Source organism: Barbus barbus (assembly GCF_936440315.1).
Source record: "Barbus barbus genome assembly, chromosome: 28".
Taxonomy (NCBI): Eukaryota; Metazoa; Chordata; class Actinopteri; order Cypriniformes; family Cyprinidae; genus Barbus; species Barbus barbus.
This window is the reverse complement of record NC_136756.1, coordinates 29,134,608-29,147,019: the sequence shown is the minus strand read 5'-3', so window position 1 is coordinate 29,147,019 and position 12,412 is coordinate 29,134,608. Positions and strand designations below refer to the sequence as shown.

The 12,412-nt window shown below is 40.8% G+C and overlaps 2 protein-coding genes across 2 annotated transcripts in view; both read right to left on the bottom strand.

Moving 5' to 3' along the window:
- Window positions 1-12,412, bottom strand: part of LOC306848635 (synaptic plasticity regulator PANTS-like) — an 806,624-nt gene that overhangs the window by 278,158 nt on the left and 516,054 nt on the right. The gene's annotated exons all lie outside the window — the stretch shown is intronic.
- The window catches only part of dtx1 (deltex 1, E3 ubiquitin ligase), a 46,612-nt gene continuing 35,610 nt past the window's right edge, over window positions 1,411-12,412 (bottom strand). Inside the window, exons 9-10 of the mRNA XM_079383265.1 lie at window positions 5,246-5,335; window positions 1,411-3,850 (exon numbers count right to left, since the gene is read on the bottom strand). Coding sequence (XP_079239391.1) covers window positions 3,626-3,850; window positions 5,246-5,335 — 315 coding nt within the window. The 3' untranslated portion in view covers window positions 1,411-3,625. The remainder of the gene's footprint in view (window positions 3,851-5,245; window positions 5,336-12,412) is intronic.

Below are 12,412 nucleotides of genomic sequence, written 5' to 3'. Positions count from 1 at the left end.
CACATAGAAAACTAAATTTTACTGTTTTTACTGAAATTTTTGAGCAAATAAATGCAGGCTTGGTGAGCAGAAGAGAGTTATTTCTAAAACATTTTAACTTTATATACTACGTGCAAAAAAAAAAAGAAAAGATTCAGAATGCACAGATAATTCTAAATGGCTGTAAGCAGAGAAAAACAATGGTTATGCAAACGAAAAGCTTGGTTTGTTGCTGTAAAACGCTGTCAGTGTGAACGGCCCTTCAGAGACTGTACGAGATGGCGTAATAATCTTTGGCTTCCAGATGACACACAAACATGTATCAGAGTCACCGCAGAAATAAATCACAGTTCACAGACCCAGAGGGAATCCCTTGCTCTGGGAAACGTCTCTGAACCTCACAAACCGGCATTAGATCCGCAAAGAAAGCAATAACACACACCGCCCAGGGCGTGACGGATAACAGCGCTGTGCTCACGTCTCCACGGACGGCATAATGAGTGTGTGTTTCTCACAGCTCTCTGGAAACGCCTTTAACCTTGAGAGGAGTTTGAGTCATGATTTATCTGTTCCGGACTCAGAAACACTCTGTCACCAAACACGAGGGCTGTGTTCAGAGCAGAACATACTACTATTTCTACAGTATCTAGTATGTTTACATTTGATAAAATGTGCATACTGGAGCACACTGTATGAAATACTGTAATTGCACTATGCCAGTATTTCTCAACCTTTTTGACTCTAAGGGACCTCATTGTCCACAACCATATTTAAAAACCATAAAGCCAAATGCATTTTAATTTATGTGAACTCCTGGTTTCTATAATTAAAGTTTTAAATAATTGCATTTCAGGATTGCAGACGTTTTAGGAGCTGAAGTTTCCTGCTCCTTTTGACCCATGAATTTGCATGATTTCCTGATTTACTGGATAAAAAATTAAGCATAAGCATAATTTTTACTCACAATTTCTACCCCCAAAAAATATTATAGAGCTTGGCGTTCCTAGTCAAATGTATATTGATTATAAAAGTGGAGGTTTAAGATTTTATTAATTTATATGATTTTTCAAGATACAGAAATCACACTTTCAAAATGAGGATTTCTCATGGTTTCAAAGACTGTGGGAACCCCGGTTCATTGTTAATTTAGTGTAATTTTATTTCGGGAGCAAGCCGAAGGAGAGAGGGAATTGATATAATTAACTGATCATTTATATTATTTTATCAATATTTTTTTTTTCTTCTAATTTTCATTTTAGTCTATGTAGTTTTATTAATTTTTACTTCAGTTTTTTTGTTTTAGATATTTTAGTACTTCAACTAAATTAAAATGAGAAATTCTGTTTTGGCAATAGCTGAAATTAAATCTCTCTCTTTTCCAATTAACAATTTTTAGTTACTTTTGGTTTGAGTTTTTTTTTTTTTTTTTTTGCTTTAGCTTATTTAAATGCTTGTTTTGTCTTTTTAAATTATATTTTAAATCATTTAAGTAATTTTGAGGCCCCGGACCCCTGGTTGAGAACCACTGCAAAATGCTCAACTTTATTTCCAGTGTGACAAATGAACTAGAAATGTCAACCACAATTTTGACTATTTTTGATTCATTATTTGATCATTTGACTGCTTTAAATTCACACTTTAGTGCACAAAATGTAATTAAAAATTGGCAACAATCCTATTTATTCAACATCATAACTGGACGCCACTCGCATGCAATTCAAAAGGACAATTATTTAAAACATTCATCATGAAATAACGCCAGCATTTCAAAAATAGTACTGTAAAGTAAAGTAGTATGCCAGTATTCCAATCCAAACACAGCACAGATAAACCCGTCTACAGCCAGAAAGCCACGCTCTCAGATCAATGACATAAAAGAGAAACAAAGCAAGATAGGATATGAATCATTGCATATTTCAAGAAGACATCCTTTTCATCTTATTCATTCTAAAAGTTAAAACGCACACAGGAGGATCCTCAAATCTCAGTGTTCGCTCTGAGCTCCACTAATTGCTCTGAAGTTCAAAAGTAGCACACGAGCCGGAGAGCTGAATGTTTTCAAATGCAGATATTTTATGCAGCGCTTGCACAAACATCAAAAACAGCCCTGAAAATCTGCTTACGGATCCATCTACACCGATTTCCCTACAAACGCAACAACTACAGGCTTCCTCCTTTAATCGGTTACATATACGGAGGCCAAACTGATGCTGTTTCAGGCAGAAAACATCAGAAAAACTGTCTGAAAGTGATGCAGTTTAAAAAAATCAACATTCTTCTCCATGTTATCCAGTGGAATGCACAGATATTGGATGCAGTGGTAGACCGATATATCAAGAAATTGAATGAATCATCTGGTATTTGGTGATTTTGAGATAATCAGCATTAGCTACTAATTGGCATATTAACAGAGGTGTTCATTTAGCTTACAAACATCAACATTTTCCAGTAAATAATGTTTTTTTTTTTTTTATTTTTACATTTTATAAAGACTCTTCTGCATTAAGCACAGCAAGCAACACAGTGGTGTGTTGTTACTGAATGAATCCATGTTTTTGATGATTCAGTGACTGATTCATAAAGACAGTTGCTAGCTTTGTTTCTGAGCGAACTGAGTCAATGATTCAGTAACTCATTCATAAAGACTTTTGAATCTGACACTTTTTTCATTTCTGAAAGAATCAGCATTTTGAATGAATCAAGTGAGCCGATGATTCAGAGACTCATTCATAAAGACAGTCACTAGCTTCATTACTGAATGAATCAGCTTTTTGAATGAATCAAGTGAGCCGATGATTCAGTGACTCATTCATTTAAACAGTCACTTGATTCATTACTGACTGAATCAGCCATTTGAACAAATCGAGTGAGCCAATGATTCAGTGACTCCTTTATTAAGACAGTCGCTAGCTTTATTTCTCAAAGAATCAGCCATCTGAACGAATCAGTGACTCATTCATAAAGACTTTTCTGACTGAATCATCTGCTTGAATAAATCGGTTGGATGAATAATTCAACGACTCACTCATTAAGACAGTGATTTGCCGCCACCTACTAGAGGTTTTACTTTAAAATACATTTAATTTTTTAAAAACCATTTCAAATTCCAATACTCAAAAGAAAACATTAATCAATATTTACTCAATACTGAATCAAAATATTTCTTTCTAAAGCTACTTTTCTGTAATGTTTATTCAAAGCTTTTTCTCATATACCACAATATATAATCTTTTGGGGGAAATTTCTCAGTCAAAATTGAGGATTAATCTGCAGATTACGTAATAATTAATTACTTGACAGCCCTAGATAAGACATATTATATCTGTAGAGGCATCGCCACTGAAAAACCTATATCGGTCAACCACTAATGTGTGTGTATATACAACTACCACATAAACTGGTCTGAGCCCAGATGCATTCTGGGTAGCCTTGAAAAAGAGCGTCGCGAGAGATAGAGAGAGAAAGAGAGCTGTGACAGTGAATGAGGAACAGATTAGAGTAATTTGTTTTGATTTCATCACTCCATCATCCACATCTCCTCGTCTCTCACTCGGGGTCAGCGAGGACCGTTGTTCCCAGAGAGGTCAAAGGTCTCGCTGGCGGTCAGGAACTCCTCAGCTTGAGGTGTGTGTGTGCGGACCGAGCCTCAGTCCTTCAGGTTGTCCTCTCCGACGCCCTGGGCGGCCAGTTCTCTCATCACGTTGTCCAGATAGTTGGTGTCGGGGTAGCCGTGGCCCGTGAGGTTGGAGCCGAACTCCGTCTTGTGGTGAATCTCGTTCCACACGACCGTGTCCATCTCTCCCGTGGTGCTGGACGTCCCGATGGTGAAGATCAAACGACGGTCCCACGCCATGATTAGCAACTTCAACACCTGAAATGAGCAATAAAAACAACGTGAACCGGCATTCACAGCGCGCACAAATATTGATTAATATTATATATAATTATGATTGTGATTAATAACCATATAATATTATATATGATTAATAGACAGATACTATTAATTTATAAATATTATTTTACTAAATATATATTCATATTTTATTTCATCATTTTTATTGATGTGTGAGTGTGTATACGAAAATTATATTTTATTTATTTAATTTTATTTGAATATAAGAGTAGTACATAAGAGTAATTTTTTAATGATACCTTTCAGTATTGAAAGAAATATAATCAAGTATAGTTCTGTGTTTTTTAGTATCATTGATATACTGTTATTTTATTTCTTATATATATATATATACACACATTTAATTTTGTATTTTCATTTTTAGCTAAAGGTTTTAAGCATCATTTATATACTGTTGTAATATTTCAAAATATATTTTATATTATATTTATTATCTATTTTAATTGTTGTAATATATATATATATATACACCACATTTTGTTTTTGGGTTTTCATTTTCATTAAAGTTTTAGTATTTTTATGTTATTATTATTATTATTATTATTTTAAATATGCCTATAATAACATGTCTAATATTAACTTCTCATTTTTAATTTTGTTTTAGTTTTTGGTAAATCATGTTAAAATTAATTAAAATGAGAAATGTTGCTTTGCCGGCATACTGTAATAGATGAAACATTTTTTTAAATGTTACTTCAGTTAACATTTATTTTATTTTGAAAAAAAAAATTATTTATATATATAGTTTTATTTTTCTATAATAACCCTGGTATTGTCACAGTGCACATAGCAGGGAGGAACGAGGAACACGGAGACGCGGCTGTAACTCAAAATAACAATCTTTAATGAAGACATCACGGCAGGGCAAGACAAGGCAAGGCTGACACAGACAGGACCACCGGGGAGTAATGCGTAGACCAGACGAAATCAAACTGAATGGACAGGACACAGGATAATCATACATAATTAAACAAACACGGCTGGACAAGAATTAACTAATAATCACATAGAACAAGGACAGGAAACAAACCAAATATGGAAACATGAGGTGGGAATACATGACACACGACAGAGGACTGACAGGTATAGTCAATATTTAATTTAAACCATCCAACATTTAGATTTTTTGTGTTGAAAATACACATGTAATGCTTTACGATGCTGTTGAGGTTAGCGACTCGCTATGATGCTGGAATTAAATAAACAAACAAATAAATAAAAATGTCAGTTTTATTTATCAACACTAGATGAACACCCTAACCTGTAAAAATAATGAAAATTATTATTTATTAGTATTTAAATAATTTATTAAATAAAAAAAATACATGATTTACATGAGATCTTGATTCTCACCTTCCGGCCTTTCTCGTTGTCCGGTAAGTAGCAGTGTCGAGGAAATCCGCGTGCGCTGTACTTTTTCCCAGGATTCGGGTGCTCTGTGGTCTGGACAAAACACACACAAAACACACGTAGTCACACTTCACACACCGCTCGCTCAATTAGCACACAGCGGAGAGGAAACACTAACGACGACCTGAGGCCTGCTGTTATTCAGAGTCATGAACACAAGATCCGTCCCGCTGATAACATCACAGCTTCACACACGCAGATCAAAGCCAGACGAGCAGAACAGCATTACTGCAGTGAATGAAGCTTTAGACTCAATCCCTCTCATCTCATAACACACAAACACACACACACAGCCAGCGCTGGGAATATTAATGAGCAGATATCACAGGAAAACTATTTTTTTTATTTGATATAATATGTGACATATTTAAGCATTCAAAACCTCATATTTATTGGCGTTGTTATTGTCATCAGTAGATCATTCACATGCATTAGTTTAAAAAGTACAGTAACAAAAACATTTTTTTTAATTGTCACTGTCAGAAAAACAGTTAAACTGCAACTGTTTTTGTGCAAGAATCCTTTCTTAATATGGTTATTATAGTTAACTAAAACAATAATAAAAAAAAATTGTTACTTGAAATAACCGAACTAAAACAAAATATGAAAAAATTAACCCCTTAACTGTTTTTAACTGTTATTTTTTTATGCACTTTTCTGTAACAATTGTATCAATTTCTCTCTCAGTAGTACTCCTATCATAATGAAATAACCACCAAATATGGAATCTTGAGACCTTTCCGATGATATGTATTTTGTCAAGTTTATAAAAAGTTTTGATTTTATAAGACCGTAATACATTTGGAATATGACACCTCCCACTAAGGGGGAGGAGCCCACTAAAAGATTTTAAAGTACCATTTCTATGGTAACGCAATATCCGATTTCAAAACGTTTTTCAAAGGATGAATTGAGGTTTTAAGCTTTCAAATGATATACAATATATGATGATTACTAAAACATGTGGTAGGAAAAAAAAGGAAACGAATAGAATTTTTGTGTCAAAGGTCAGAGATCCTGTTATGGTGTATATGTTTTGAGGTGTGCTCTTGTCATAAATTAATCTATTACTGCTCCTACATACTTTTTAACAACAAACAGTGGTAAAAGATCTATTTAGGAGTCTTGGACCTTTCCAACGATATATAGTTTGTCATGATTAGATTAGGATTTAATGGTAATATATTGAAGTAAAGTTAGGTTAAAGTTAACTTGATGTAATGAAATATAACTGAAATATAAAATAATAGAAACTATAGACATATTTCATGACAAACTAAAATGAAAACTGAAAAAAAAAAACATTCAAAAATATAACAAAAATTCTCAGTGATTCTAAAATAAGACTGAACCATATTTCTATATCCATAAATAAAACATGTATTTCTAAAATGTATTAAAATTAATATTCTAAACTTAAATATATCTAATAATTGTATATAAAATATTAATATTTATACATACTAAATATAAATATTTAGATTTTAATATTATAACTATTAAATAAATATTACTCACTAAATTACAATTACATTACTAAAACTTTAAATTTATAACAAATTACAAAAATAAAAACTTTAATAAAAATATTTTAAAAACTATTAAACATTGTATCTAAATTATACTACAATAACACTGAACTCCATTTCTATTTCAATAAAATACTAAAAGGTATCTCTAAAATTAATATACTAATCTTACAAAATATATACAAATAGAAATGTATATAATAATTGTATATATAAATAAAAAATATGTACATAAAATATTAATACTTAGTGGTGTCAAACGATTAATCGCAGTTAATCGCATCCAAAATAAACGTTTTTGTTTGCATAATATATGTGTACTGTGTTTATTTATTATGTATCTATAAAAACAAACACATGCATGTATATATTTAAGAAAAATATGTTATGTTTATATATGAAATATATTTAGATATAATATAAAATATAATAATATAAATATATATGTGTACACACTTGTAAATATTTTCAAAATATATACTGTATGTGTGTGTATTTATATATACACATAATAAATAAACAGTACACATACATATATTATGTAAACAAAAACTTTTATTTTGGATGCGATTAATCGTTTGACAGCACTAATACTTATATAATATTTGAGTATTCTCAATATAAATAAATATTTGTTTATTTGTATTGCCTAACTACTCACAAAATTACTAAATTACAATGAAATTATTAAAATCCAAATAACTACAAAATAGAACTATATTTCTTGCCATGTTGAAGGTGTTAGTGATGGGATATTTTTTATCAAGTTAATCTTATGATGTCGGAGCCCAGAAAATGAGTGGGTGGCCAATCGTGCAAAACTAGTGTGCAAGTACATGAGAGATAATGACCCAGAATGAGCTGCAGCACTGCCCCCATTGAGCAGGAAATCCCCACGCAGCCACTTCCTGTCTCACATATGGTAAAACACGGTGAAAACACAGTGACCAGAAGCCACAAGCCCACGGGTCATTCTGCAGCAACAGCCTGACATATTAAATATGGGTGCAAAGCCTTTCTCTCGGAAAACTGAAGTGAAGAACAAACGCTCCAGTTCACACACCTCTTCCTACAAACAACCTTTTTGTGTCCCTCATTAACATCTGTGTAAATAATGATAGTATATTCAACAACAACATTTAGTATATATTGACACATTTTTAACAATGAAAAAATAATAATACAGTAACTATTGCATTGTTTTTTTCTTTCTTAATGACACTTTTTAGCCTGTTGTTTCCAACGCCTCCTAGCTGTATTTACTGCATTTTTACTGTATTTACTCCTAGCTGCGTCAGGAGACGCTTTGGGGAACGCCTTCAGCGTGACCGGCTCTGAATACCAATGAAATCTGTCCAATGGATGAGAGGGACGTCACGGGCGAGGTGACGTAATGACCAGCTGGTATAAAAGCATGTGCGGTGAAACCGGCGTCAGCTTTCTGTCATTCAGCTAGGGCTCTGTGTACTTGTAAGTCGTATTTACTGTTGTCTGTCTGTTTTGCGAGTATGAAGAAGCTGTGCAAAGCAAAGCATGGGAGTGAGGCGCAATACAGGCTGTGTGTTCCTCCCTGCAAAAGATATTTGTGTGCGGGGGATACACACAGCTTGTGTGTGCTTTGCTTGGGAGCGAGACACGTGGAGGCGGCCCTCGAGGGGGCTGATTGCCCACACTGCGGGAGCCTCCGTCTGCGTGTGCTTCGCTCCCGAAAGGCTCTCTTCTCCGGAGAGGGCTCTTTCATCAGCGTTCCCCACGGTGCTAGCCCTGCTTCCGCTGAGGCGGAGCGAAGGCGGCGCTCGTGGGGTTCGCAATGGGATTTGGCAGATGGATCGGAGACAAGCGAGTCTCTATCACCATCCTCACCTGCCAGATCCCATGACCGCTCCCCGAGATCGGAAGCCCGCCTGGCAGATACTTCCCCTCGGGCAGCGGTCGTGGCGTTTCTCATGTCTTCCTCCTCCGAGGTTGACATGGGAGACGCCGAACTGGTCGCACCCCCTCTTTCACCCCAGTATGAGGAGCTTGTGGAGGTGATCACTCGCGCTGCAGCCAAGTTGAGTCTCGACTGGCCAGCCGAGTGTCCGGTCGAACCGCGGAAAGGCAAACTAGATGAGCATTTCCTGCGGTTCCAGAACTCACCTCCACATCGGAGCCTGCCTTTTTTCCCCGACCTCCACACTGAGGTGTCGAGGTCGTGGAGAAAACCCTTTTCGGCCCGCCTCTTCGCCCCGTCATCCGATTACTACGGTAATGTGATGGGGACGAGTGAGCGCGGTTACAGGGCGATGCCGCGTGTGGAACAAACGCTTGCGGGCTATCCGTCTCCTGATGCGGCATCGTCTCTGAAAGCTCCGACCCTGCCCACCAAGCCGCTGCGCACATCGTCAGCGCTGGTGGACAAGAGGTACGCTGCAGCAGGTCAGGCAGGTTCATGTCTGCACACCATGGCGGTGTTACAGGCATACCAGACGGACCTGCTCAAAGAGTTGGATGAGGGCGAGGGTTTGAGCGGAGGACATTTGTGAACATTTGTGAACCACTGATTTGTCTCTCCGCGCCACCAAGGAGACCGCCCGTGCCATTGGTCGGTCTACGGCAGCCCTGGTGGCGGCGGAGAGGCACCTGTGGGACAGGGTCTTCCTCCTGGACGCCCCGCTGTCGCCTTCCGGCCTTTTTGGTGACGCTGTTGACTCTGTTGTCAGCAGGCACCAGGAAGCCGGGAGGCAGGCGGCGGCGTTCCAGCGGTTCCTCCCTCACCGCTCTCCAGCTCTCGGGGCTGCTGGGCGAGGGCAGCCCCTGTCGCGTGCTGGCTCCTCACGTAGGGAGGCGCAGAAGGAGAGCGTGGCCACCCGTGCGCCTCCACGCAAGCAGGGTGGAAAGAAGGGTGCGTGGTCGAAGACCTCTCAGCCTAAGCAGGATCTGCGGACCGTGCTTCAGGCAAAGAGGTCTTCGGCCAAGAAGCCCTGATGGTGGTGGACCAGGGCTTATGAGGGTAGCCCCCGCTGGGGTAGAGCGACCATCGCCCGTGCGTACGGCGATCATCGCCCCCCAGCGCCCTCAGGAGACCGATCTGCCAACCCTGCCACCTATGGTGTGGGATTCGACCACGATGCAGGCACGTATGTCCCCTGCTCGGATCAAGTCGATCCTCACGGAGGTCGGGAGAGTGAAAGAAGGCCAGTCACTCACTGTAAAGCAGTTTCAGAGACTGCTGGGTCTGATGGCAGCTGAGTCCAACGTGTGACCTATTGGCCTGCTGTACATGAGACCCCTACAGTGGTGGCTCAAGATCAAGGGGTTCTCCCCCAGGGGAAACCCGCTTCGCATGATCAAGGTCACGCTGCGGTGCCTACATGCCTTGGACATGTGGAGACAACCTTGGTTCTTGTCCCTGGGCCCGGTGCTGGGAGCTCCGTGTCGCCGCGTAACGCTAGCGTCTGTGGAGAGGTCATCATCTCAACTGGTACATCAACAGGCTCGAGATGCTGGCCGTGTTTCAGGCTCTGAAATACTTTCTCCCAGACCTGAGAGGTCACTATGTGTTAGTTTGCACCGACAACAAATCAGTGGTCTCTTACATCAACCACCAAGGAGGTCTGTGGTCGTGCCCCCTGTACTGGCACACCAGATCCTTGTGTGGGCTCAGGGCAAACTCCTCTCATTAAGAGCAGTTTACATCCCTGGGCATCTCAATGTGGGAGCAGACACCCTGTCGAGGCAGGGGCTTTTATCCGGGGAATGGATGCTTCACACTGAGGTGGTGAAGCAAATCTGGAGAGTGTTTGGCCAGGCTCAGGTGGACCTTTTCGCTACTCAGGAGACAGCGCAATGTCCCCTCTGGTACTCTCTACGTCATCCAGCTTTCTTTACCCTCATGGCTGGATGCCATGGTACAGACGTGGCCGAGGCTTCGTCTGTATGCCTTTCTCCCGATTGCTCTGCTCCCCGGAGTTCTGGAGAGAGTGTGCCGGGACGGACTCCGGCTGCTATTAGTAGTAGGGCCGAGTATGGTTCTCGGACCTGATTTCCCTCCTCGACGGCTCTCCATGGGAGATTCCAGTCAGGAGGGATCTCCTCTCACAGGCAGGAGGCACCCTTGTGCATCCCCGCCCGGAGTTGTGGAAGCTGTGGGTGTGGCCCCTGAGGGGGCATGGCTCGTAGCTTCCGGTCTCTCAACCGAGGTTGTTGAGACCATCCTCCAATCCAGAGCTCCCTCTACCAGGAGACTCTTCACTTCATGGTGCGGAGATTGCCAGCTCGACCCAGTTAACTGCCCGGTAGGTACAGTGCTGGACTTCCTGCAGGCTCGACTCTCCACAGGGTTAACCCACTCCACCTTGAAGGTTTATGTGGCGGCGATCTTGGCCTACCACACCCCTCTTGGTGGGCAAGGCCTCCAGTAAGGTCCCGGGTCCCCCTTTGGGACTTGGCTGTGGTGTTGAATACTCTCTGTAGGACTCCATTTGAGCCCATTGAGGAGATCTATGACCGCCACCTTACCCTGAAGACCGTGTTTCTTCTGACAATGTCATCTCTGAAGAGAGTTTGGGGACCTGCAGGCCCTGTCAGTGGCCCCTACCCATTTGGACTTTGCGCCTGGTATGGCCAAAGCCTTTCTTTACCCTCATGTAGGGTATGTCCCCAAAGTTCCTTCAGTCACGCCACAGCCTGTCGTACTGCAGGCCTCCCTTTCGGGAGCCTGACCAGCAAAAGCTAAATCGTACGGATGCATACGTCCACAGAGCTGCCATGTGGAGAAGGGCGGACCAGTTGCTTGTCTGCTACGGTCCCCCTAAGAGAGGTCTTCCTGCTTCCAAGCAGACCCTCAGTCGGTGGATTGTGGATGCCATTCAGATGGCCTATGAGTCTTCTGACCTACCCTCGCCGATGGGAGTCAAGGCTCATTCCACGAGGAGTGTGGCGGCCTCCAAGGCCTTTCTCGCAGGTGTCCCTATCCAGGACATCTGCAACGCTGCGGGATGGTCTACGCCCCTGACCTTTGTCAGGTTTTATGGCCTGGACATGCGAGCCACTCCAGGCTCTTCCGTTCTCTCGCTCTAGCTGTGCTCCGTATGGATACACACAGGGCAGGGACTTGGAAGTCTGGTGCCGTAGGTATCTCGTTCCCCAAAGCGTCTCCTGACGCAGCTCGAGTTCCTGAAGAGGAACGTCTTAGGTTATGTATGTAACCCCAGTTCCTCAAAGGAACGAGACGCTGCATCGCGAGGCCACAGTTCCGGCATCCCTGCCAGCGCTTGCTTCATTCTAGAAGCTGACGCCGGTTTCACCGCACGTGATTTTATACCAGCTGGTCATTATGTCACCTCGCCCGTGACATCCCTCCCATCCATTGGACAGATTTTATATTCAGGTATTCAGAGCCGGTCACGCTGAAGGCATTCCCAAAGCGTCTCCTGACGCAGCGTCTCGTTCCTTCGAGGAACTGGGGTTACATACGTAATCTAAGACGTTCGTCTTCAAGAACTCGATACTAAGTTACACATACTCGATACACATACTAAGAAGTTTACTTTGAATTAAAATAAAATACACTTTTTTTTTTAAATAATAAAAACCTTTG